This window comes from Sus scrofa, chromosome 3 (assembly GCF_054392235.1).
Source record: "Sus scrofa isolate SSC_HxYL_T2T_F1_AM1 chromosome 3, Sscrofa_HxYL_maternal_Yorkshire_Landrace_v2.0, whole genome shotgun sequence".
Classification (NCBI taxonomy): domain Eukaryota; kingdom Metazoa; phylum Chordata; class Mammalia; order Artiodactyla; family Suidae; genus Sus; species Sus scrofa.
Genome location: NC_139385.1, coordinates 113,972,423 through 113,996,840, shown reverse-complemented (window position 1 = coordinate 113,996,840; position 24,418 = coordinate 113,972,423). Strand labels below are relative to the sequence as shown.

At 35.6% G+C, this 24,418-nt stretch overlaps 1 protein-coding gene across 8 annotated transcripts in view; it reads right to left on the bottom strand.

The window, feature by feature from the left end:
- Positions 1-24,418, bottom strand: part of HNRNPLL (heterogeneous nuclear ribonucleoprotein L like) — a 42,691-nt gene that overhangs the window by 7,258 nt on the left and 11,015 nt on the right. For 2 of the 8 annotated variants that reach the window (XM_021087607.2, XM_085019515.1), the window contains exons 2-9: positions 23,053-23,171; positions 17,544-17,781; positions 15,509-15,594; positions 13,013-13,109; positions 12,854-12,926; positions 8,538-8,609; positions 3,481-3,698; positions 328-449 (exon numbers count right to left, since the gene is read on the bottom strand). In XM_021087607.2, the coding sequence (XP_020943266.1) occupies positions 328-449; positions 3,481-3,698; positions 8,538-8,609; positions 12,854-12,926; positions 13,013-13,109; positions 15,509-15,594; positions 17,544-17,781; positions 23,053-23,171 (1,025 nt within the window). Of the gene's footprint in view, positions 1-327; positions 450-3,480; positions 3,699-8,537; positions 8,610-8,991; positions 9,074-12,853; positions 12,927-13,012; positions 13,115-15,508; positions 15,595-17,543; positions 17,782-23,052; positions 23,172-24,418 lie in introns of all 8 variants that reach the window. The other 6 variants (XR_014842181.1, XR_014842180.1, XM_085019518.1 and 3 more) reach the window with 6 other exon arrangements.

Sequence of the window (24,418 nt, the reverse complement as noted above, 5' to 3'; positions counted from 1 at the left end):
AACCCACAGTGCCAGGCCAGGGATAGAACCCTCACCTCTGCAGCGACCAGAGCCGCTACAGTTGGATTCTTATTAACCCACTGTGCCACAACAGGAACTCCAAAACCTGCTCACTTTAAGAAGCTATTTTATGATCATAAAACTAAAAACTAAGTATAAGTAATAAGAAAAATCTAAATTGTATGACCCTAAGTGTCTAAAAATGACATCACTAAAGCTACTAGTTTCAGATGTGCCCTAAGTTACAATAAAATATACTGAAATGGAAATTAATGTCTCAAATAAAAAGGATATCTTTTAAATTTACCACTTAAGATAAATAATTACCAAACATTAAGTCTTTTCCCAAATAATTTCACATTGTTAAGATGTGTGACAGCTCTTTCTACAGCATACTCATCACCCATTTCTACTAGTGCTGTACCAGGAATGGTCTTCATAAATTTTACCTGTAAACACAAAATTCCAAAAAGGTGAATACTTAATTCCCTTTTACAGTAAAAGGATTTCTATTAGACACTCTTAACTCTTATAAAAATTCAATGAAGTTAAAAAAGAAAACTATAGTTCTATTGTATAGCACACTGAAGAAGAACACAGGGCTACCCTGACTCTTATTTACTAGTTGTATAATCTGGGACAATTTACTTCACTTCTCTGAGCCACAGACATCCCTATAAGATGGAGATAATGATAACATGGCAGGATTCATCTGTATTTATTCACTCAATAAATATTTATTAAGTGCCAATATGTTTTAATAATTAGGCATTGGGGATTTAATGGCAAACATAATAGACATGGTCTTCTTGAAGCTTATACTCTGTTGTTTTTTTTGTTCGTTTTTGTTTTTTTGATGTATCTGAGGCATGTAGACGTTCCCAGGCCACAGCAGTGACAACACCAAATTCTGAACAGCTAGGCCACCAGGGAACTCCTTGTAGCTATTCTAATAGGTAGGTCAGAAATTTTAAAGTAAGTAGTAACTACTAACTATTTAGGGTGCTAGTTAATGCCTTAAGCAATAAACATGATACTATATGAGAAATAATACAAGTGGCCTTGAGATAGCACTGCCAGTAAGAAGGACTGTGCAAGGTGGGGCAATTTAAAAAATAGGCAATACTTTACAAGTTTTCATGACATCTTTGACTGAGGCCATCTTTATCCCTCTTATATTTTTCCAATTTTAGCATACGATGCTATAAGGGTTAGATGGGACAAAGTATGACAATCTTTCAGCATACAGACTACCCCCGGAAAATCCCTCAATAGGTATTAAATACTGCTAACATTCATGACACCTTGGACATTCTTCCTTCTTATCTGTTTGTCTCAAAGGAATAGTGGGAACGTATTTACACAACAAATGCAACACAGCACTTACAGATGTCACTGCAACTATCAATTTTAATAGGCTAACCTAGCATTTTTATACTACACCTGTATTTGAACAAAACTCAGTTGTAGCAGGACAGGACTTTTTAGCTTTTTTTTTTCTTTTCTGTTTTTTATCTTTTTAGGGCCCTACCCGTGGCATATGGAGGTTCCCAGGCTAGAGGTCTAATTGGAGCTGTAGCTGCTGGCCTACGACTCAGCGACAGCAAGGCCAGATCCAAGCCGCATCTGCAACCTACACCACAGCTCAGGGCAATGCCGGATCCTTAACCTACTGAGCAAGGCCAGGGATTGAACCCGTGTGCTCACGGATACTAGTTGGGTTCATTAACCACTGAGCCATGACAAGAACTCCAGAACTTTTCAGCCTTATTTGAAATCAATTGTCTTCTTGTGGGCAAAATTTCTCTCCCTTGATTAATCCAGTAACATCCTACAAATATAATAGTAATTATATAAAATATGTAGTTATTTTACTGGTAAATCTGAAGAAAAAGTTAGAAAAATTAATTATATATAGACCTTTAAAGGATTATGATGGGTTGATTTTAATATATCATAATGTATCACTTAAACTGTTAATATTTTTTGAAACGTAGAATAAGGGAGACTAGAATTATTCAAATAAAATACAGAAAACTTAAATTGTATTAGAAAAAGTAATTTAGGTTTCTAAATCATGAGACAACTTGTTTGTAACACAAACCACAATGATCTAAAGATGCTGATTAAACTGCCTGATTCCAGTTGTCTACAAATGTGAAAAGCATAAACATAAAAATAACACTATGTAAAGAAGGTTAAAATGTACATTAAAGCCCATTTAGTTATCAAGCATGCAGTTCCAAGACCTTATCTAAATAACCGGGTGTCTAAAATAAATGTCTATGTGAAAAAAATCTGAATTACTTTCTCCAGTGTTGCTAAATCTGTCCTACGTATTCTTGGTTAGTTATATAAGCAGAAATATCCCATATGCTATCCTCTAAACCAAATGTGCAATTTTCTTCCTTTCCTTCTTTTCAAAAATTGGTCAAGTAGTTATGTAGAGGAAATGTTTTTTCAGACATTTTCCAAGTTGCTGTATCAGATCAAAGAGGCTTTAAAATTAATGAACTAAGAACTAGGAGTACTAACTCCACTCTCCCCCTCCCACACACATGACTCACACACCTGTACTTTTTTATTGTTATGAAAAGAATACCAAAAATCACTTAAAACAACAGGGAAAGATAACATTACTCCAGTACTGAAACTCAGATTAGCGAATATATCAAATAACTGGTAGCAAGACTACAATCACTTCCCCAGTTACATTTTCCATGAGTCTTTCAAAAACAGTCCAGGGTCTACCTTGTGACAGGGCCTATTCTAAGTACTTGAGAGATAGCAATGAACAAAACATCACAGATCTGGGGAAACCAGAGTTATCTGGTGAAAATAAAGTTATAATTTTAAAGATCTTCAAAATCTGTAAAATTTAAATGTTTTGCTACTTTTTGAGTGTAAGCTTCTGGACAGAAACTTTTGGACATAATCTATCAAAGTGGGTTAGTTTCAAATACTGATTGAGCTAAAAGCATGTTGTTCCTCAGAAGATATTAAAACTCTAGCATTTCGGAGGCAAATATATAAATCTAGAACGCTCCTAAAATTCACGGATGTGGCCAAGCTCTCAGACAAATTTACGTACACCTAGCTCCATGAAGCAACTGTTCTTTTAAAATTCCACAGTTCAACATGTTAAATGCTAGAATTTCTCTAAAATGATTAAAAAAAAAAGTACATAGACTATATATGCCTAAAATATGCTAATAACCAATTAAACTATTTACTGTTTGGACTTCTATTTATATCAGTAATTTTAAAAATAAATTACTGTTGTTTTTAGTACCAACAACCTATTCTGATCACATACCAACAAAATCCAATTTCCAGAATCCTTACCTGATGGATTTTTAGCTTATATGGATCACTACTGAAAGAACTGACATGTTCGTAAATACAAGATATATTCGTAGCCTTTTCAGGTTTTCCTACTACATATCCTAGCAAAAGAAGCTAATATAAAATGAAACTTACCTTTTCAATATTTCCATATAAGCAGAATAGGTTAAAGACTCTTGAACAATTCATTTTTAACTGATGTAATCCACTAACCATCACAACTGAACCAGAGGGATTTCCTCCATGCATGTAAGAGGAAGAAGCCTGTGGCAATGGATAGGCAACAAGCTCAGGTGTATCTCGAGAGCCCATTCTGTAACGACTTGGTAAAGGTAATAACGGACCATGGGATCCTATTAAACAAAACAAAATATAACAAAACTTTAGCAGATACATTTTACCACACATAAAAATAAACTCTTAATATTAGCTAGGTTGATGTATGTCCAAGGAAAACTCAAATGTATGAATATTCAAATATAACCTGTGAGAATTAATAAAAATCTATATTTATTTGCACCAGATCCAATATACATTGACCTGCACACACCTGCATACACCAGACTTTAAGTTCCTAGTTTTAAAAAATAGTAGTTTATCAAAAAAGTATATAAGATCGGGCCATAGAGAGGGGGTAGAAATCAATGTAAAACTTTAGGCCACTGTATATAAATTATACCTCATTAGAAAAAAAAACTTCTGGAGTTTCCGTCGTGGCTCAGTGGTTAATTAATCGGACTAGGAACCATGAGGTTGCGGGTTTGATCCCTGGCCTTGCTCAGTGGGTTAAGGATCCGGCGTTGCTGTGAGCTGTGGTGTAGGTTGCAGATGCGGCTCGGATCCCGCGTTGCTGTGGCTCTGATGTAGGCTGGCAGCTACAGCTCCGATTGGACCCCTAGCCTGGGAACCTCCATATGCCAAGGGAGTGGCCCTAGAAATGGCAAAAAGACAAAAAGACCAAAAAAAAAAAAAAAAAAAAAAGAAAGAAAGAAAAAAAAAACTTCTGCCAACATTTTTTGGAGAATAATACAATAAAATCTATAGTGAAATCTAGAAAAACATCTTTATACAGATAGAACTAAAAAGGACATCTTTAGTTCCACTGAAAATTTGTCTCCTTGAATATATTTTACTATAATGTACTTTGAGGTTAGTATTTTATTCCCCTGATTATAATTTAGAAAACTAAAACCCTAGATAATACCCCCCCAAGTCAGAGGTATCAGTATTTAGCAACTTCCATTTTTTGAAACATCGAGAATCCAGAAAACAATGCTTGAGTACCTGAAATTGCTGTCATAGAAACACACAAATCTATCTCTTATACTGAGAATCTTTATTAAGAATCAACTTGCTAACTCTAGAGTAGTTCTAAACAACTTTATCTGGTTTTCCCATCCATAACAGATTAGAAGTAAAAAGAAAAACAAAGTTAGAGTGAATGGAATAGACAGGAATGAGGGCGTCTGGAGAAACTATGATACTAAAAGCAGGCATAGGGCAAATTTACAGCAGCAAGAAAAGAGGCAAAAGAATAAGAAAAAGCAACTAAGATGGAGATATGTAACTGAAAAATATAAACCCACACATCTTAGGTGCTCCTGAGTCAGTGATTACAGAAGGATGTTCTGGGGTGCATTCAAAGATTCACCTTATGTGCAAGAAACCAATCCAAAAACCCAAGTCCTTTCCTCATTTCTCAAGAAGTAAAGATATATAATGCTAATGGCTTTTATTTTTATGTAAGACCAAGGGACACTTTTCATCTACTAAGTGAGTTACTAAGAACTACTATATTTTGGTATCATAGAACATTTTTGCAGCTTATGCAGACTCCAATTCAGTATTCAGTTGTTTAAATATAGCTGCCATTCATAACAACACAGCAACACTACCACTGAACAAATGTAAACATAGTGTGAGTTTCTGCAATTTTATGGAGGCATACTTTATCAATATACCATCATCAGTATTGCCTTAAATTGATCATGGTTTTCAAGGACTCTTATTGCTGCTTATCATAGTTTATCAAAACAATCAATACAGCTGATGGTGAGTTACTTGTTAGTAATCATATATATTTTGGCCTCTAATTTAGGCTACTATACATATACTGAGGTCAAATATCAAATATTTTTTTTTGGCTGCACCAGTGACATATGAAGTTCCCAGGCCAGGGATCAAACCCAAGTCACAGCCCAATCCTTAAACAGCTGGGCCACTAGAAAGCTCTCAAATATCAACCATTCTTACACCTATTGCAAATATATGTATACATATTATACTCCACCCACTCCCACTACTACCATATGCTTTGACATGTTACTATTATCACTAAATTTTTTCACAGAAAGGGGAAAAATGTACAATAGATGGGCAGTGGAAACTTCCACACTGCTTAAATTGACCAAGATCCCAGAATTCTTTGAGATCTACTGCCATAGGTTAACAATCAAACTCAGTGCAAAAAGATACCTGATGTTTATAATTACGACATTGCATTAGGATTAAGTTACATTATTTACACTATTTAAATTATTACCTGTATTAAGAAGGAAAAAAATATCTTAGAAGCTTTCTATACTAAGTAGTTCATACAAAAAGTTTTGGTGTTTCAGGCTTTTAAAAATTCACTTATGTGGAGAAATGCTATATATATGGTATTCTGAACATTTTGAAGGCCTTTCCCATCTTTGATACTTCAAAATCTTTGGTCCAGGAACCATATGAAAGATGCTAGCAATTAATATACAGATTTTTCTTGGACTCAGAGCAGAAAAATCTGTACATTCTTTTTTGCCACTTTTCAAGTATGAGGGCTTCTACTAGTTCGTCTCCTAGAGCTGGGCTTTCCGAATTAAAAGACCTAATGAATTGTGAAAGTATAGATTTATACTGCTATTATAAACTAATGAATACATTTATTAATCTACTAAATAAACCTTTTCCATTCCTTCTTTCTCACATATCATCACAAAGGAAAAACCACCTATGATATGACGCCAAAATGCAAATACACTTGTTTTGCTGAACTGTTTATCTGAAGGGATACAGCTATGATTTAAAGCATTTGTAAAAAGGCTCAATATCATTAACACTCATTCCCATCTGTGCTTTTTCCCCAATTTCCTCATCTTACTTCTCTCCTCGACCAATCCTTATTCACCTCTCTCTCTTATACCCTATTCTGCTTACTTCCCTAAGAAAAAAGAACAAGTTTTCCTGAGTTAAATGTTTCAATGGGCATAGCTCGGAACGGACACCCCTATACAACCCCACGACAACCACTCTTCCTCAGCAAGACTCTCCAGAACCTGAATGATCCCTATTTAACAAGTGTCATTCCAAAGAATTTTGCGCCTCTCTTTTTAAGGAAGCTTACAAATTTAAAATTTATATATATATACACATAAACACTAAATAAATTAGGGCACGAAACAAAGAATTTCACAATAGGCTTTAAAAAATAAAGTTCCAGGATATAATATATTCTTGTTTATGTAATTTTTCACATATTCTATAAGAGAAGGCAAACCTAAAAAGCCATACTGAGAAAACACTCTGTGTCAACACTGCACTACAATAGAGTTCTTTGTCCTTCATATGTATTTTCACAGATTTTTCTAACCCCCTTTGGCAGAACATTTAACTGGTTAATTTTTCGCCTTAAGCTGACTGCCATGACACATTTATATACTCTTCGGCACACTACGAACTTTTGATTAGTCACTCTTTTGTAACTTTCCATTAAACAAGGTTAAGTAGGTTCCTAATAAGTGTTTCTTTACTCAGGATCAGATCTACTCATATGACCGTATTTATTATTCACTCTGTTAAAGAAACAACTAAGAAAAATGATCAAGGAACACAATAAAATGTCTGCAATAAGATTTTCATTTTATAACACATTTACTGTTCTGACATAACCACAGACTATTTCTTTTTTCTTTTCTTTTCTTTTTTTTTTTTTTTTTTTTTTTTGGTCTTTTTGAGGGCTGCACCCAAGGCATTTGGAGGTTCCCAGACTAGGGGTCTAATCAGAGTTGTTGTTGCCAGCCTACACCATAGCCACAGCAACGCAGGATCCGAGCCACGTCTCCAACCTATACCACAGCTCACAGCAACGACAGATCCTTAACCCACTGAGAGAGGCCAGGGATCGAACCTGCAACCTCATGGTTCCTAGTCAGATTTATTTACGCTGCACCACGGCGGGAACTCCAACATAGACTATTTCAATCTCTTCTTCAATATATACTACGGAAACTTGAACAAATACACACACACTAAATTCCTAGAATGAAAATAAAGACTCAGGAAATAAGCTAAAACTCACAGCTAAGAATGGTCACCAAACATGTATACAACTGAAAACATTTCAGACAACAGGCAATACTGGGGGCTTTTTCAGTAATAAATCCCAAGAGTACAATACAGCAATTTCTATTTTCTACTACTCCTAATAGTACTTCTAATTATACTTCTACTTTAAACCACAGGATAGGTGGAGTCAATAACTACTGCTAAAAACTACAAAAACTCTAAAACATACAACTAACAACCAGTTAAGTTTTATCAATTACAATTTTCAACATCTACTTACAAAGGCAACAGTCTGATACCTAACTTTTTCCTGGGGAAGATTATTATTCTAGGTTTCATAATCTTATCAACATAGCAAACATTAAAACTAAGAAGTTTTTTTAAAAAGAATTAAATATTAACTTAACCAAAGCTGAAGTACCAACTGTAAAACTAAAAGAATTAAGGATCTAACCAAAAACATGTTTCCTTTCAACAAATACCCCACTCTCTCTGCCTTTATTATTCAAAATTCCTCTTTGTTCATAATTGCTAGAATGAAAGAAAAGACACTTACTGAACTATAATTCTTTTTGGCCCTCTAACAGACCAGAGCCCATTACTAATCAAAACAAAATATAATGGTAAAAAGGCTTTCAATCCCAACCAAAAGCTCTCAGTTATCTCAAAGATTGCGTGATATAACAATAGCCTAAGAAAACAAAGGCTTTTGGACCACTCCTTTGGAATACATTTATAAGGGGCTGATCCCATAAACCAAGTCAGGTGAGCAGGAAAAACAGAGACAAGGATTGTGCCATTCTTCATCAGAAATGCAAAAATTCTAATAGTTTGTCTATACTACCTTCCTTCTGCCTTGACAAACTTACCATAGCCATCATGTCTAAACGAAGAAGGGTGTTCTCCCAAAATGGCTTGTCTCTGGCGACCCTTTCCTCTATCTGACACAAAAGTAGAAACATGGTTTTAACAATTTTGACCCAAGTACTTAACAGAGTTCTCACATGGGAAACACCCATTCAAAACATCCATTACAATTCATAAAAATGCAATTCCGGGTTAATGTTAAACATCCATTCATATCCAATTTAAATACAAACACCAAAAGTTTAAGAAAATAATTCTATCTAACAAACGCCACTTAACTTGAAAATATCTTTTTGGCAAATGCCAAATACAATCACACTTTCAAATTTAAGGAAAGAATGGATACTTTTCAGAAAGTGAATGTACACAATGCTAGAGTTTGACACTGTACAGAAGTTTTTACCAATACACGTCTTTAAAACAAGCTTTAAGTGCAGTACTTTTGAAAGACAGTACCTGATGCATACTATTAGCTTCAACAGCAACACATTTTCAAAGTGGGCTTCTTTCAAGAAGTTCAGCATAAGCCAACAACAACCTGTATTACATGGTTTCACAATCAGTAAACACAGAGTATTTTGTATGTATATACACATATTTACAAACACCTACTGACTTGAGAGCTGGAAATTTGCACATCACTGGCCCATATTGTATCATGGATTAGTCATTGTCTACAGACCTTAACACCAGGCAGAACTAGGAGCACCACCCCCAAAGTTTAAAAATGCCAAGTTAAAGCTAACCAAGGGGGCTACATTATTGGATGAGAGTACTACAATACTTCTAAAGGATAATTTTTATGCTAGCTACATTTTTAGGGATGGCATGCCAATTTTCCCAAATCAGACATCAGTTAAAAAATTGCTTCAAAGTTTCTAAAATAGCACTTCTTATGTTAGTTATTAAATTTTAAAAATCAATGCATAGTACTAGAAAGTTTGCTGATCAAATTATACCTTTCAATAAGATTCTTTTTAATGTATCTTAAGAGTCTGGTCATTCTAATCTTTGAAAATTCAAAAAAGAAAGGCTTTCTATATATCCTTAGTCACCTAAACAAATGAGGTTTATGGGAGATGAGAAATGCTTTAATTTTCACTTCAGTCTACAGAAGTATTGTTTTAATTACCTATTCCAAGTTATCATAGATTGAAAGGGTCCTAGGAGGTCATCAAGTTCAACTTTTATTCAATGTAAAAATTCTCTTTACATCATCCCTGGGACCATCTACCTCTGCTTACCCAACACCAGTAACTTGAGGTAACTACTTTTCCTCACATTTTCAGTTAGTCCTAAATCATGAGAAAATGTTTATACCATATAGAATTTTGTCCTCTCCATATATTCTACTCCATTCTGGGACCCACAGCCTTACTTATTACTCAACCTTTCTCCAAAACCTCTTTCAAACGCTTAGAAGTTATTATGCTCTTCCCTCCATTTCCCCAGTCATTTCTTCTCCAGTCTAAATACTCACAATTCCTTCTTTCCAATCAATACATAACTTCCAGCATCATCATTTAAGTCTCACTCCTCTTCAATCAACCCATCTACTAATTCATTCTGCTAACATTCCTCTGCTTAAGCATGCTACCAAATGTTAAATATTAAGTCCTTTTCTGATCTGGATCTTAAACCAAAATCACCGTAATGTCTTCATGACTCAGTTTTATTGACAGAGTTAACTGTGTACTATAAAGGAAAAAGCCCTGGATTGGGAATCAGAAGATTTCAGCTTAACCACTAATTTGCTATATAATCACAGAAATCTTCATTCATAAAATGAAGGAGTTGGTGTACATGATTTCTAAGATATTTTTCAGCTAAACATTCTCACTGTTAATAATTCTCTTTATTGGAAGCATTCACTACTTAATACAAGGTCACATAAAGGAGTGAAGAAAAGTCGAACACTGAATAATATATCAGTCTATAAACAGTAGTTTACTGTAAACTTTCATGGATTCATCTGAAATCTGATGGAAGCTTTGGACCCTTTCTCTCCCAAAGATGCAAATATACACAAGTTCTGCCTAACATCTCTGGAGGGAGTCTCTGGAGTCTAAGCTAAGAATTCTTGATACTAAAATATAATTTGAGCTGAAAAGAACTTTTGAAAAATGAGGTTATATTTATAAAAGCACTCTTTTTTTTTCTCCCCTTTGGTAGAAAAAGTTACAATTCAATGCCAACTTGAGTGGATGCTGAAATCACTACAAAAACAAACAAACAAAAAATAAACTGCTATAGTCTCATCACATAAATATCTGTAAGGAATGAGAAAACAAGAATTTTCCCTCAAAAGCATAACCAACTAAATTTCTGTTTTACCTCCTTTAATTATATTTCCCTATTTAAATATCCACCTTACACATTTCTAAAATTTTCTAACTATAATTTCTTGTATGAAGATCTAATCTAAGCTGACTGTAAACTTTAGACCTTTTAAAAGAATAGATGTAAACACTATTAAAATAAAAAGCTTATCTATAAATGTTTTAAGAGACATTAAAAGAAATACAACCAGAACGCACTATTTCAAATGAGTTTTTTTTTTTTTAAGCCAACAACTGAATGTTCAATAACTGACTGTAATTTGAGAGAAGTGAGAGATTTCTCATCAACCACCTGTTCTGTTGTTTGAGCACTAAAGCTTCATTTTCCAGTACTGTATTCAACTTTACCAAGCCTATGCCAAGCAGATTTCTGTGAGTAGTAAAAAATGTGGGGTCCAGCCAAGCTGCACTATCAAACAAACCTGTCTGCAACCCCATGCATAAGACAAGATGATTTCCTGAGAACAGAGAATTAAAGGGGTTAATCATCCAAAAGTCCTAAATACCTGAACATGAAAGGATCACCGCACTGTCTCCTTTTGGCAAGAATATATGCACTATGGAGTCCCTACTGCCCAAGATATTTTGGATGCCATAAAAATGTTTCCTAATTTATTGACTTCTAAAGGCATACTCATCTTGGTGAGTTTTTCCAACATATGGTTCAAACACTGATATTGTAGTGAAGATGTAGCCAATACTGCAGCCCCCTTGTTTTTACAAGATCCACACTTTGATTTATATATTCCAGAATTGCCACACAGTTGAACAATTTTATCAGTCAAATCTATGCTCATGAAATCTAGCATTTAGAAGTTATAGGTGAAAATGCATCTCAAATGAAATGCTCTTATTTTCAGATTTGTCGAGTTCAAATAAATTCTACCTTGAACAGACATGTTAATTTCACCTCCATTTGAAATGTCAAAATTTCTAGTTACACAAATTAACATGAGTAATAACCTTAAACTGTTACAAAAAGTGACAACTTATAAACAGCCACTTTACAAAAATCAAACCACACAGAAAATAGTCTTTTACATATAATGCACCTTTTCATCATTATGTTATTCTCATCAAATGTCCACAATTGAGAAAAACAAACAAAATATAAATAAATAAACAAAAGTGCAGCAAGTCTGCACCTTTCTAATCCTTTTCTCTTTTATCTGTGTGGATTGGTTGAGCATTATAATTCCCAAGACCTGTAGATAAATTGGCCCTGGCTATCTGTCAATTAACAATTTGAATCTAAGCTGCAAACAGTTACAGCAATGGGCATTAAGATTTACAACATGGTAGATAAAATCTAGTATCCGTTAGTGAGAAGTTTTAAATTCTACATCTGAAACCTTAAGGGAAATCAAACCAATATATACATACAACTTGAATAAATGGGCACAGTCTATCATGGTATTCTTCCCATGCAAGTCTGAAGTACTGTTAAGTGTCCTCCTTTAAAAACTTGGGGTGATGGTGCATGCAGTATGCAGTCAAGGTGAATTGCAAGTCTGAGTTTTTCAGAGGGCTTTTTGCTGATGCCGATGTTGTGCATGATGAAGTGTAGAGTCAGCCTGCTGGAGTCCTCTATCCTTCTTAATGCCTCGTCCAGCTTGGGGGAAAAGTCCTTTCCATAGAGAAGCAGTGTGCAAGTTTGAAGTTTGTAAGGAATATTCTGAATCAGTTTCCTCTCCTCCAAAGAGAGAGAGCTGCTTGGAGAAATGCAAGTCCTTGAACTGCGGGCGTGCCTGTATGTGTGGGCTTCTTGTTGAACTAATTATCAATAACTCAGTACATACCAGTAGGGGGCACTAATGTTCAAGATTCTTTTCCAGCCTTACAAGGCTTTTTGCAACAAATGCTTCACCAACAAGGTTTTCATTTGAAAGAACTAGCTCATTTCAGGAAAAAGGAATCTAACTGCATGTAAAAATTCGTCAGCAGATGTAAGTACATTCTAAAACGCATAAAATACTTACCTCGTCTCCCCAAATATGGTTTAGTGTAGTCCCAACTGTCATTGTCATTCCTAATAACATTTAGACGAGTTGGCTGTTAAGATTAAAAAGAAAATAAATTCAAATTGTATATCCAAAGCATAAATATTTCTTTGGCGAAGTGTTGAAAAAAATATTTACCCTTGCATATTCAATTTTTAGGGTGCAACATCCCGCATATATATCTGCTCCATTGAGTGCTGCTTTAGCTTTCTGGGCACAAAGGACTGATTCAAACATAAGCTCTGTTAAGGAAATTTGGTTTAAGATGTCCAATATTTATAATTATTCACACTCTAACAGACTGAAAAAAATCAGAAATAATTATCTCACTCTTAGAAATGCTTTACCAGATAAAATTTCTAGATGAATTTTAGTAGAATTTATTTTTAAGATCAAGGGTACCAAAGAAAACATTATACAAAAACATTATACAACCAAACTACACTACCTACATTAATCCTTCTAGGTCATCAGAAGCACTTTATAAATTGGGGGGTGGGGAGGAGTTCCCTTTGTGGCACAGCAGAAACGAATCCGACTAGGAACCATGAGGTTGCAGGTTCGATCCCTGGCCTTGTTCAGTGGGTTAAGGATCTGGCATTGCCGTGAGCTGTGGTGTAGGTCGCAGATGCAGCTCAGATCTGATGTGGCTGTGGCTGTGATGTAGGCAGGCAGCTGTAGCTCCAAATCAACTCCTAGCCTGGGAACCTCCATATGGCGCAGGTGTGGCCCTAAAAAGAATAAAATAAATAATTGGGGAGGGGGAAGGAAAAGGAAGAATGGCACATGGTCTCATTCCCTAGCAAAAGCTGCTATCTTAAAACAGGAAATATTTTACACTTAAAGTAGGAAGAACATTATAAAGAATCAATATAATACAAAATAAATACTTGATTTTTTAAATATATTTCTGAGAAGGCAGGGTTTATAATCATTTATCTTCATTTTATTGGCTTTTAAAAATTACTTAGGAGTTCTCATTGTTGCTCAGCAAGTTACAAACCCAATTACTATCCATGAGAATGCAAGTTTGATCCCTGGCCTCGCTCAGTGGGTTAAGGATCCAGCGTTGCTGTGAGCTGTGGTGTAGGCCGCAGACACAGCTTGGATCTGGTGCTGCTGTGGCTGTGTTTCAAGCTGGCAGCTGCAGCTGTGATTTGACCCCTAGCCTGGGAACTTCCACATACTGCAGGTGCAGCCCTAAAACGCAAAAAACAAACAAAAAAACAAACAAAAAAACTTAAGGCTTTAATTGTTTAAAAAAAAAAAATTGGGCGTAATAAAGAATCACTGTGGAGGTGCTGATTTATTCCCCGGCCCTGCACAGTGGATTAAAGGATCCAGTGTTTTTACAATCGTGACTTGGATTCAATCCCTGGCCCAGGAACTTCCATATGCTGCAGTTACGGCCATAAAATAAAAAGAAATTTTAAAAAAGTCAAACTACAAAAGTCATTTAAAAAAAAAGCAGGAGTTCCCGTCGTGGCGCAGTGGTTAACGAATCCGACTAGGAACCATGAGATTGCGGGTCTGGTCCCTGCCCTTGCTCAGTGGGTTTAACAATCCGGCATTGCCATGAGCTGTGGTGTAGGTTGCAGACACAGCTCGGATCCGGTGTTGCTGTGGCTCTGGCATAGGCCTGTGGCTGCAGCTCCGATTCGACCCCTAGCCTGGGAATCTCCATATGCCGCAGGAGCGGCCCAAAGAAATAGCAAAAAGACAAAAAAAAAAAAAAAAAAAAAAAGAGCAAAAACACCTTGCCATAAGTAAGCACCATTAAGAGTTCGTTGTACATCCCCACCTTTTTCTATACATATACATGTACATACAGATTAGGGATTTTTTTTTTTTTTTTTTTTAGGGCAGAACCCAAGGCATATGAAGTTTCCAGGCTAGGGGTCGAAGCAGAGCTACAGCTTCTGACCTAGGCCACAGTCTCAGCCACTCAGGATCTGAGCTGCTTCTGCAGCCTACACCACAGCTCATGGCGATGCCAGATCCTTAACCCACCAAGCGAGGCCAGGTATCAAACCTGCATCCTCATGGACCCTAATTGGGTTTGTTAACTGCTGAGCCACAAAGGGAACTCCTAGGGAATTTTTAAATTATTTTTTACAATGAATTGTACTATATGTACTATTTTGCAACTTCTTTTTACTCAACAAATAACAAAATTTAACATAGAGAAGCAGGTCTTACATAAACCACAACCATTTAAAAGATTCGATGAAGGCATAAAGGTTCTACTAACTCCAATATTTTGATACTTCCAAACTACCTATTTTAAAGAGAGATTCAGAAAAGTCAGTTTGGGATAAATTTCAAAAAGATACAAGTGTACGTATTATAAAATACTGTTACCCCCCCACACACTAAAAAGGCAAAGCACACTGTAAGATGAAGCACCGAACTATTTTACGGTAACAAGTTATTTTTAATCAAAAATACTAATATTTAAAAGAAAAAGTAAAATTCTCTACGGGTACTACTGTTTCATTTTTTAAAACAGACAGGAGACATGGGGGACAGTGAGGGAGAATAAACACTGCTTGTCTAGAAATGATTAAGTAGGAAAAGATCCATATTACATAACGTTCATATACATCAATTTAAAAATTTACAAATAAAGGATATTCAACCATTGCTTGTATCCCATTTCTCTTAAATATAACAATACGTTGCACTTTTCCAACAGGATTGCATACAGTATATAAAACATCCTACGAAGGAAAGAAAATAAGACATCACATTTTATATTTAGAAAAACGAAAAAGCTATTCTGCTTTGTTTTATTTTAAAAAAAACCTCGAGATGTCATTTCTACTAAGCACTAAATTAAACTTTTAAAAATGTTACACTTTAATAAATCTAAAGTTATTTCCTCATCTACACTCATTGAAGTTCCAATGAAACATTTAGAAAGTATTATTACTTTTTTATTTCCTAAATGAATCTTCAATTTTTTTTAAACAGGTGCCTAAAACAATCTCTGACAATACACAATAAAACAAAACTGTAATCAATTACTTTTTTTCCAAATGTGACTCTGAAATGCTTAATATCATAATTACTTAAAAACTATAGTAATAAATATTTATTACAGAGTAGTAGTAGAACAACTTAGTTTTGTTTTTGTTTTTAGTATTTATTTTTCGAGGACAAGAGCTATAGAGAAAAGACCCACAGAAGCTCATTTATATAGTGCTAAGTTTCACCAAACAAGATGCCTGAATCATCTAAGAGACCCCCTTAGGAATAATTCTTCAACCTTCAAATTTCCTTCTTTTTGTTAATGGCTTGCACCTATGATATATGGAGGTTCTAGGACCAGGGATGGAATCCAAGCCACAGCTGCAACCTATACCACAGTTGCAGCAGCACTGGATCTTTAACCCATTGTGCCACAGCAGGAACTCCAACTTTCAAATTTCTTGAGCACCTACAATTATACAGCCACACCGTTAGGTAGTAAGAATACAAAAAACAAATCAGAGTGCTTGTAGAAGTTATACTGTTTTTCTCAAAACACAAAATATTGTAAAAATATTAATACTGCTTATTAAGACTAAATATTACAAAAGTAAATTGATAATGTCTAATTAAATTTAGTGTCCTAAGCTTTGTTTTAAGTTTATGTCCCAATATAATATATTCTTTCTAGAAATCATACTGAATGAAGCTCCTCTTATTGTACCATTCTATTTATTACAAAAATCAAATGTTCTTGTCACTGGCTTATTATTAAACAGCATGTGACTCTTACAAACTAGAAAACTCAACTTGTTCAGGATATGAATCCTTTTTAAAATTCTTCCAATCACTTTTTTAAAGAGTGAAGAAGAAAATTTAAAGTAAATCAGATATGTTTTTAACAAACTATCTGTAAACAGCTTGCACTATGGGATTCTGTCACCTAGCAGATGCTCTTCATACTTATGCAGGCATATGAGTGAGAGATTTCTTGGATCATTTCCAACAAGTCCATCTCATACTTCATTATCAAAAAGAGAATTAACAGTGATGCTAAATAATAAAAAAATTTTAAATGGGCTTATATAATTATGACAATCATGCTTCTGACCTTTTGACAGCTTCAGTGCTCACCATTGCTTTGTTCATGAAACTTGATAATCAAAATTAAAATTAATTTTAATAATTCTTTTTGGAGTTCCCATCACGGCTCAGTAGTTAACGAACCCGACTAGCATCCATGAGGAGTCGGGTTCAATCTCTGGCCTCACTCAGCAGGTTAAAGATCTGGCACTGCCGTGAGCTGTGTTGTAAGTCACAGACGTGGCTTGGATTCCGAGTTGCAGTGGCTGTGGTGTAGGCCGGCATCTACTCCTACCCTGGGAACCTCCATATGCCACGGGGGCAGCCCTAAAAAAAACAAAAGAAAATAATAATAATTTTTTTAAAAAAACTCACTATTTTCATATAAGTAGATGGTAATGACAAAAACTACAGGTTGGTCACTCACAGCAAATTCTAATATAATTTCTAATTTAGTGGAGTTCTTGCACAGTGGATTAAAGATACAGCGTTGCTGCAGCTGTGACTTGGATTCAAGCCTGGCCCAGGAACTTCCATATGCCCTGAACGCAGGTGAAAAAGAAAAAAAAAAAAGGTTTCTCATTCTTAATTTAGTTTGTATTACTAAAATACATACCACTGTAATTGGATAAAGAGGATTCTGAATTGAGAGCAGAAGAACTTTGTTGCCTCCTGATGGATCATCAGTATTTCCTGGCCGAGTGATCCTTTTGCTTGTAGAGTAGTTGAAAAAAGCCTGCTGACCAGCTATGTACACGGGTTCATCTGCAGCAAACGTCACACATTCTTTGGCACTATCTATGTTCTCAAATTCCACTAGAGCCTGCCGTTTAAATGGCATCATCATCACATAGCTGAAAGGGAGATTGGGAAAGAATAATATAGCAAGTTCAGTTAACATTATTTCCCCAATCAAGTAGAAGCAGATTTTAATAAACATGTGTCAAATCATACAGACCAGTTATCTTCACTACCTGTATCCAATGCTAGTCAACTCTTAACTTGTCCAAATAAACTGTGGTATTTGGATACCACAGGTATCCACAGGTAGATGGTGCACATTTGAAAACTCCTCCTATGATTGAAAGCTTTTATCTACATCATGCCCTCCTCAAGCACAATGCTGTTAGTATTAATAATGCTATCCAGTTTATTTCTCAGGCTGCTATTCCAAGCAGTATTAGACAATTCTAGATACAGAAATCAACAGAGATTTAAAAATAAAAACAAAATTCGATAGAAGGTTAGTGTGTGGGACCCCCTCAACAACAGAAATACCACCTCTACTGAATTTTCCAAATAAGTAGGTGCCATACTAAGAAATCACTACACTTTCATTTGTCTTACTAAAAACAGAGAATCAAAAGATAAAAAGAAGCAACTACAAATGGACCACATTTCATATAAAAATCTCTAAGACTCTTAAATATTTTTAAATATTAAAGAATCTATAAAAAGGTTCACTAGAATGTGGTAATCATAGATGCTATGAGCAAGATGGTGAAGTATATACTCTTCATTGTATACTCTGTGGGAAGGGGAATATATTTTAATACATGAAATAAAAAATAAAGAAATGAAGGAAGAGAAAAGAAAAATCAGAACAGATCAGAACAGGGAAACAAGATATCCTCTAGTCAAAGGAACAAGAACCTTAAACATATTTTAAAATACAATTAACATGCTTTTTATGACAACAGAAAGCCAGAGAAAAAAACATCAGGTCAGGTACTCAGTTACAGCGCTGCTTTTTAATCAGGCAGCCAGGCCATACAGCTATACTTCAAAAATTGGCAAGTGGTTTCTTATTAAGAAACAGAACACTTTGTAGCCTGGTAAATTATATAATTTCTTAGGAATTTCAGCTTCCTCATTTAAACAACTTGGAGAATTGTCAAAATTATATTTCCTGCATACAAATTTCTTGCTTTGCCTCATTCATCTTTATACTCTCAGAATCTAGAAATGGAGCCTGCATATGACAGGTATTTAATAAGTACTCGCTGGTCTATGAGACTTTATCAGCTCTCTCAACCCACATCACTCAAAATCAAAGAAGAAAGCATAGACACAGTAACTCCTGGAATTAAGTTTACCAAATATAAATGCAAGATACAAATTCCATAAGAGAAACATTCCTTTTAGAAACACAAACTCCTTGCTGAAGTTATAAAATCCTGCATACGAAAAAAAAACCAAAAAAAAAAAAAAAAAAAAAAAAAACCAAAACAAAACATGAAACCAGGCCTATGCTGAAGGAATTACAAAATAAAAAACATTTTCTTATTTTTTTTGTCTTCTGTCCTTTTAGGGCCGTACCCATGGCATTTGGAGGTTCCCAGGCTAGGGGTCTAATCGGAGCTACAGCTGCCAGCCTACACCAGAGCTACAACAATGCCAGATCCGAGCCACATCTGTGATCTATACCACAGCTCACAGCAATGCCGGACCCTGAGCTAGGCCAGGGATCAAACCTGCAACCTCATGGTTCCTAGTCAGATTCGTTTCCGATGTGCCATGATAGGAACACCAACATTCTCCTTTCAGTTGGTTTAATATAAGTTGGTTTAATAGCTAAATGATACCACCAAGTAAATACATTAATAATGCTCTCTGGCTCTTTGGAAACAGAAAAATTATAAAGATCAAAAATAAATTCTTTATTGGCCTATTATAACAGACTTATCTGTTTGTAGCAATAACTGCTTTCTATAACTTCAATAAGAAGTGAGCTAAAGGAAGAGTTCCCATTGTGGGTCAGCACGTTAAGAATCTGACTAACATCCACGAGGATGTGGGTTCCATCCCTGGTCTCACTCTGTGGGTTAAGGATCTGGTGTTGCAAGCTACAGCGTAGATCGCAGATGAGGCTCAGATCTGGCGTTGCTGTGGCTGTGTTTATAGGCCAGCAGGTGCAGCTCTGATTTGACCTCTAGCCTATGAACATCCATATGCTGCAGGTGCAGCCATTAAAGGAAAAAAAAATTAGGTCTCAAGAGTTTTGTTTTAAAATTTAAACTGGTATAGCTAAACCACTACCTAGCATCCTCTCCTTTAATGAGAGGGGAGAAAGGAGGGAAGGAAATTCAGTACAGATTTTAAAATAAAGACCAAAAAAAGCAATTTCATTATCCTGACACAATTATTCTCAATATCTTGTTATGGTTTCTCCTAAACTTCTCTGCTATGCATCTAGATAAGGATAAACTTACTATAAATTAAACTTGGTGACACATTTTTTTAACATGACCACTTTCTATGTAATCTTTAACCCCCCCCAAACATACCATTAAAATAAATCAACAAAAAAATAAGGAAAGGTTCTATAAATTAAACATTTTGAAGGTAAATACCTACTTCATCTAGGAGGCCACCCAAGGTTCTTTCAGCTTTAGTAGCAGCCACCAGCTATTCAAGGTCATTTCATACAACTGAAACTCCTATTATACATATTTGCCAATTAAGCTCTTAATTATACATTAATTTGTTCCAATTATTTCACAGCTTTTCTATCCACAAAACCACTAATCTTGAGGGCAGAATGACATACTATGCAAATTAACTAAACATTCATACATGGGACACATTACCATGGACTAAGTATCAAAAACAGTACAGGGTCAGAATGTCTCAGCAAAAAAGAATCTGACTCGTATCCATGAGGATGCAGGTCCAATCCCTGACCTCCTCAGTGGGTTAAGGATCTGGCACTGCAGTGAGCTGTGGTGTAGGTCACAGACATGACTTGGATCTGGTGTGGCTGTGGTGTAGGCTGGTGGCTACAGCTCCAACTGGACCTAGCCTGGGAACCTCCATATGTTGTGGGTGTGGCTCTAAAAAAGCAAAAACCAAAACAAAACAACACAAAACACCCAAACAAATAAACAAATAGTACAGGATCTAAAGATGGACAGACTGCTCAAAAGTAATTCAAATTACTCACAAACTTCAATAAATAGTTCTATTTCTTTAATCAAGACATGCAAGTCATAGTCATATATAACATCAAAATATCAATAGTTATTATTCCCCTAAAGATTTCAACTGTATTTGCTCATCAACTTGTTTACTGACATTGCTTCAGTATTTCTTGACTATAAGAAATAATTTTAAGGGAGTTCCCTGGTGGGCTAGCAGTTAAGGATCCATCATTGTCACTGCTGTGGCTTGGATGCCATCCCTGGCTCAGGAACTTCTGCTTCTGCATGCGATGTGCACAGCCAAAACAAACAAACAAACAAACAAAGAACCCACCAAAAAAACTACCAACTTTAAAACCCAACAACTTTTAAAGCCCTAAATATATAAGAACAAAAGAAAAATAATCCAGAGATAACCATCTGTTTATAACTCCATGGGACAATGCACCACTTAAAAGGTCCTTACAGGAGTTCCCGTCTTGGTGCAGTAGAAATGCATCCAACTAGGAACCACGAGGTTGTGGGTTCGATCCCTGCCCTTGCTCAGTGGGTTAAGGTTCCAACCTTGCAATGAGCTGTGGTGTAGGTTGAAGACATGGCTCAGATCCCATGTTGCTGTGGCGTAGGCTGGTGGCTACAGCTCTGATTAGACCCCTAGCCTGGGAACCTTCATATGCTGCGAGTGCAGTCCTAAAAAGAAGAAAAAAGAAAAAAAAGTTTTGGCATTCCCATTATGGCGCAGCAGAAACAAATGTGACTAGTAACCATGAGGTGGCGTGTTCGATTCCTGGCCTTGCTCAGTGGGTTAAGAATCCAGCCTTGTGGTGAGTTGTGGTCACAGATGTAGCTTGGATCCTGAGTTGCTATGGCTGTGGAGTAGGCCAGCAGCTACAGCTGCAATTCAGCCCCTAGCCTGGGAACTTCCATATGCCTCAGGTGAGGCCCAAAAAAGATTTAAAAAAAAAAAAAAAAAAAAAAAGCCATGATGGAAGGTGTTACCTAACACTACTCCTTTTAAGAATAATTCTTCTCTGTTGGACATCTCTGATCACTCCTGCAACATCTATATATGCACCATCCTTTCATACTCAAAACTCTACATACATTTTTATAAAACTGAAGCAATCAAGGGATCTCAGCAAATATACTGAAATTTCTCTCCTATTTATATATTTTAACTTAGTCTCTGTCTCTGATACCTATAACATAAACCCCAAATATATCCATCAATGGAAAAAAATAATAAACTCTAGATTATCCATACTAAGAGAACAACAGCCAGGCATACTCCAATAATAATTTAGAAACTTCTGAATGTCTATTTTTGGCAGCAGATTCACTTTTCTAATTATTTTTTTCATAATTTAAGTCAATATTCTTAAGCATACACCAGCTATGGGAAAAGAAAGAAGGAGGCTGAGTAAATACAAAACACAAGAGGAAGACGAGCTAGGAGGATAAAACACTGACTGCTCATGATCTGCATAAGAACTCACAGCAACATAAACCTAAGTAAATAATGCCTACCTTTAATCTAGTCACTTTTTCCACACACCTTTTTTTTTTTTTTTTGGTCTTTTTGCCTTTTTTAGGGCCGCACCAGTGGCATGTGGAGGTTCCCAGGCTAGGGGTCGAATCGGAGCTGTAGCCGCCAGCCTACGCCAGAGCCACGTCTGTGACCTACACCACAACTCACGGCAACGCCAGATCCTTAACCCACTGAGCAAGGCCAGGGATCGAACCCGCAACCTCATGGTTCCTAGTCGGATTCGTTAACCACTGCGCCACGACAGGAACTCCCTAATCTAGTCACTTTTTATTGCCAAATTATTACCAAATAATTCAAAACAAACAAACAAAATCAGTATTTAAGTACCACTATTTGAAACTCTCAAGATTAAAAATGTGATTAATTAACCCAGTGGTTTAAAGCAGAGTTAAGGAATCATGGACTCATTGGACAATAAGACTGAAGATGCAATAATCAAATTAATACACAAGCTGGTTGAGAAGTGAGGAGTGATGATTGATCTACAAAAATTCACCCATGCGTCATCCCTGAAAGACTTAAAAGATTTCAAAGAAATATAGTCATAGACAAATAATATATACCATGGTTAAATATCAAAGCTTGTAGTAATAAGCAAGCAAATTTGTTCCACCATACTGTTTTCAGAATCTGCATGAAGTCCCCATTGGTCTTACCATATTGTCCCAAATTTTTCCAGAGCCTCCACGAGGTCTGCTTCCACCACAGATTCACAGAGTCCTCGAACATGGACAACAGGTGAAACAGAAACTTTATGATGACTTCCACCTGCCTCCTAGCAAGATAAAATAATTTCTAATTAAAAACCTTAAAAGTCAAAATATTTCAGTAAATCCATCTTTGCATTAAAATCCATCTTTGCATTAAAAAGCAAATATTTTAAAAAATTGCAATCACAAGTTAGCAAAAGGACCTGACTAAAAAATAAAAATCATCTATTAAATGTTTGGTATGAACATTTTGACTTCTTAAAAGGGAGTATTTTCTCTTAATAAAAAGTACAAATAAGTTACTTAATATTTCAACTTCAACTTATATAATACTGTACATCAACTATACGTCAATAAAAAATAAGTTATTTCAACTTCAAGGAAATCTCAGAAAAAGACTTCAGCAGATACATCATGCTACAACTGGAAATATACTTTATCATCATAATTCCACAATTTCACGTCTATAAAATCAAAATCTCGAGTAGTCCAAATGAACAAAAAGTCTCAATTACAATTTTTCCTCTAATATAAAGATTATATATTTGGTTTTTCCTGGAATATAGATTAATATAATCTTATGTCCTTGTTTAATTGGCTACCTAGTCCTACTAAAAAATTTTTTTTTTTTATCTTTTTTTGCCTTTTCTAGGGCCACTCCCACAGCATATGGAGGTTCCCAGGCTAGGGGTCGAATTGGAGCTGTAGCCACTGGCCTACACCACAGCCACAGCAACACAGGATCCCAGCCACATCTGCGACCAACACCACAGCTCACAGCAATGCCAGATCCTCAACCCATTGATTGGGGATCGAACCCGCAACCTCATGGTTCCTAGTCAGATTCATCAACCACTGAGCCATGACAGGAACTCCTAGTCCTACTAAAATTTTAAGTTATTGATTTAGTACTCTTGACAAATTTATACAAGGTAATATCTTTGCTGAACAAACAGTGCTCAAAAATGGAAACCTTCCTGGACTTCTGTGTATCTTTGAGTATGCCCAGCTAGAAGTTTTACACAGTCTTAAACTTTACTCTAAAAGGAACTATGTATGAGAATTATCTTGAAAATGAAAACAGCTCTCATTTACTTACTCAACTTCTGTTAAGACAAAGATCTATATTTACAACTAGCCACTGGGCATCTATCTCTCTTGTATCACTTCAGAAATGACTTCAATAGCAACATTAAGTATCCATCAGTAGATGAATGGATAAAGATCGAATCTGTAACCTCACGGTTCCTGGTTGAATTAATTTCTGCTGTGCCATGATGGGAACTCCCTTTTTTAAATAATTTTTTTAAAA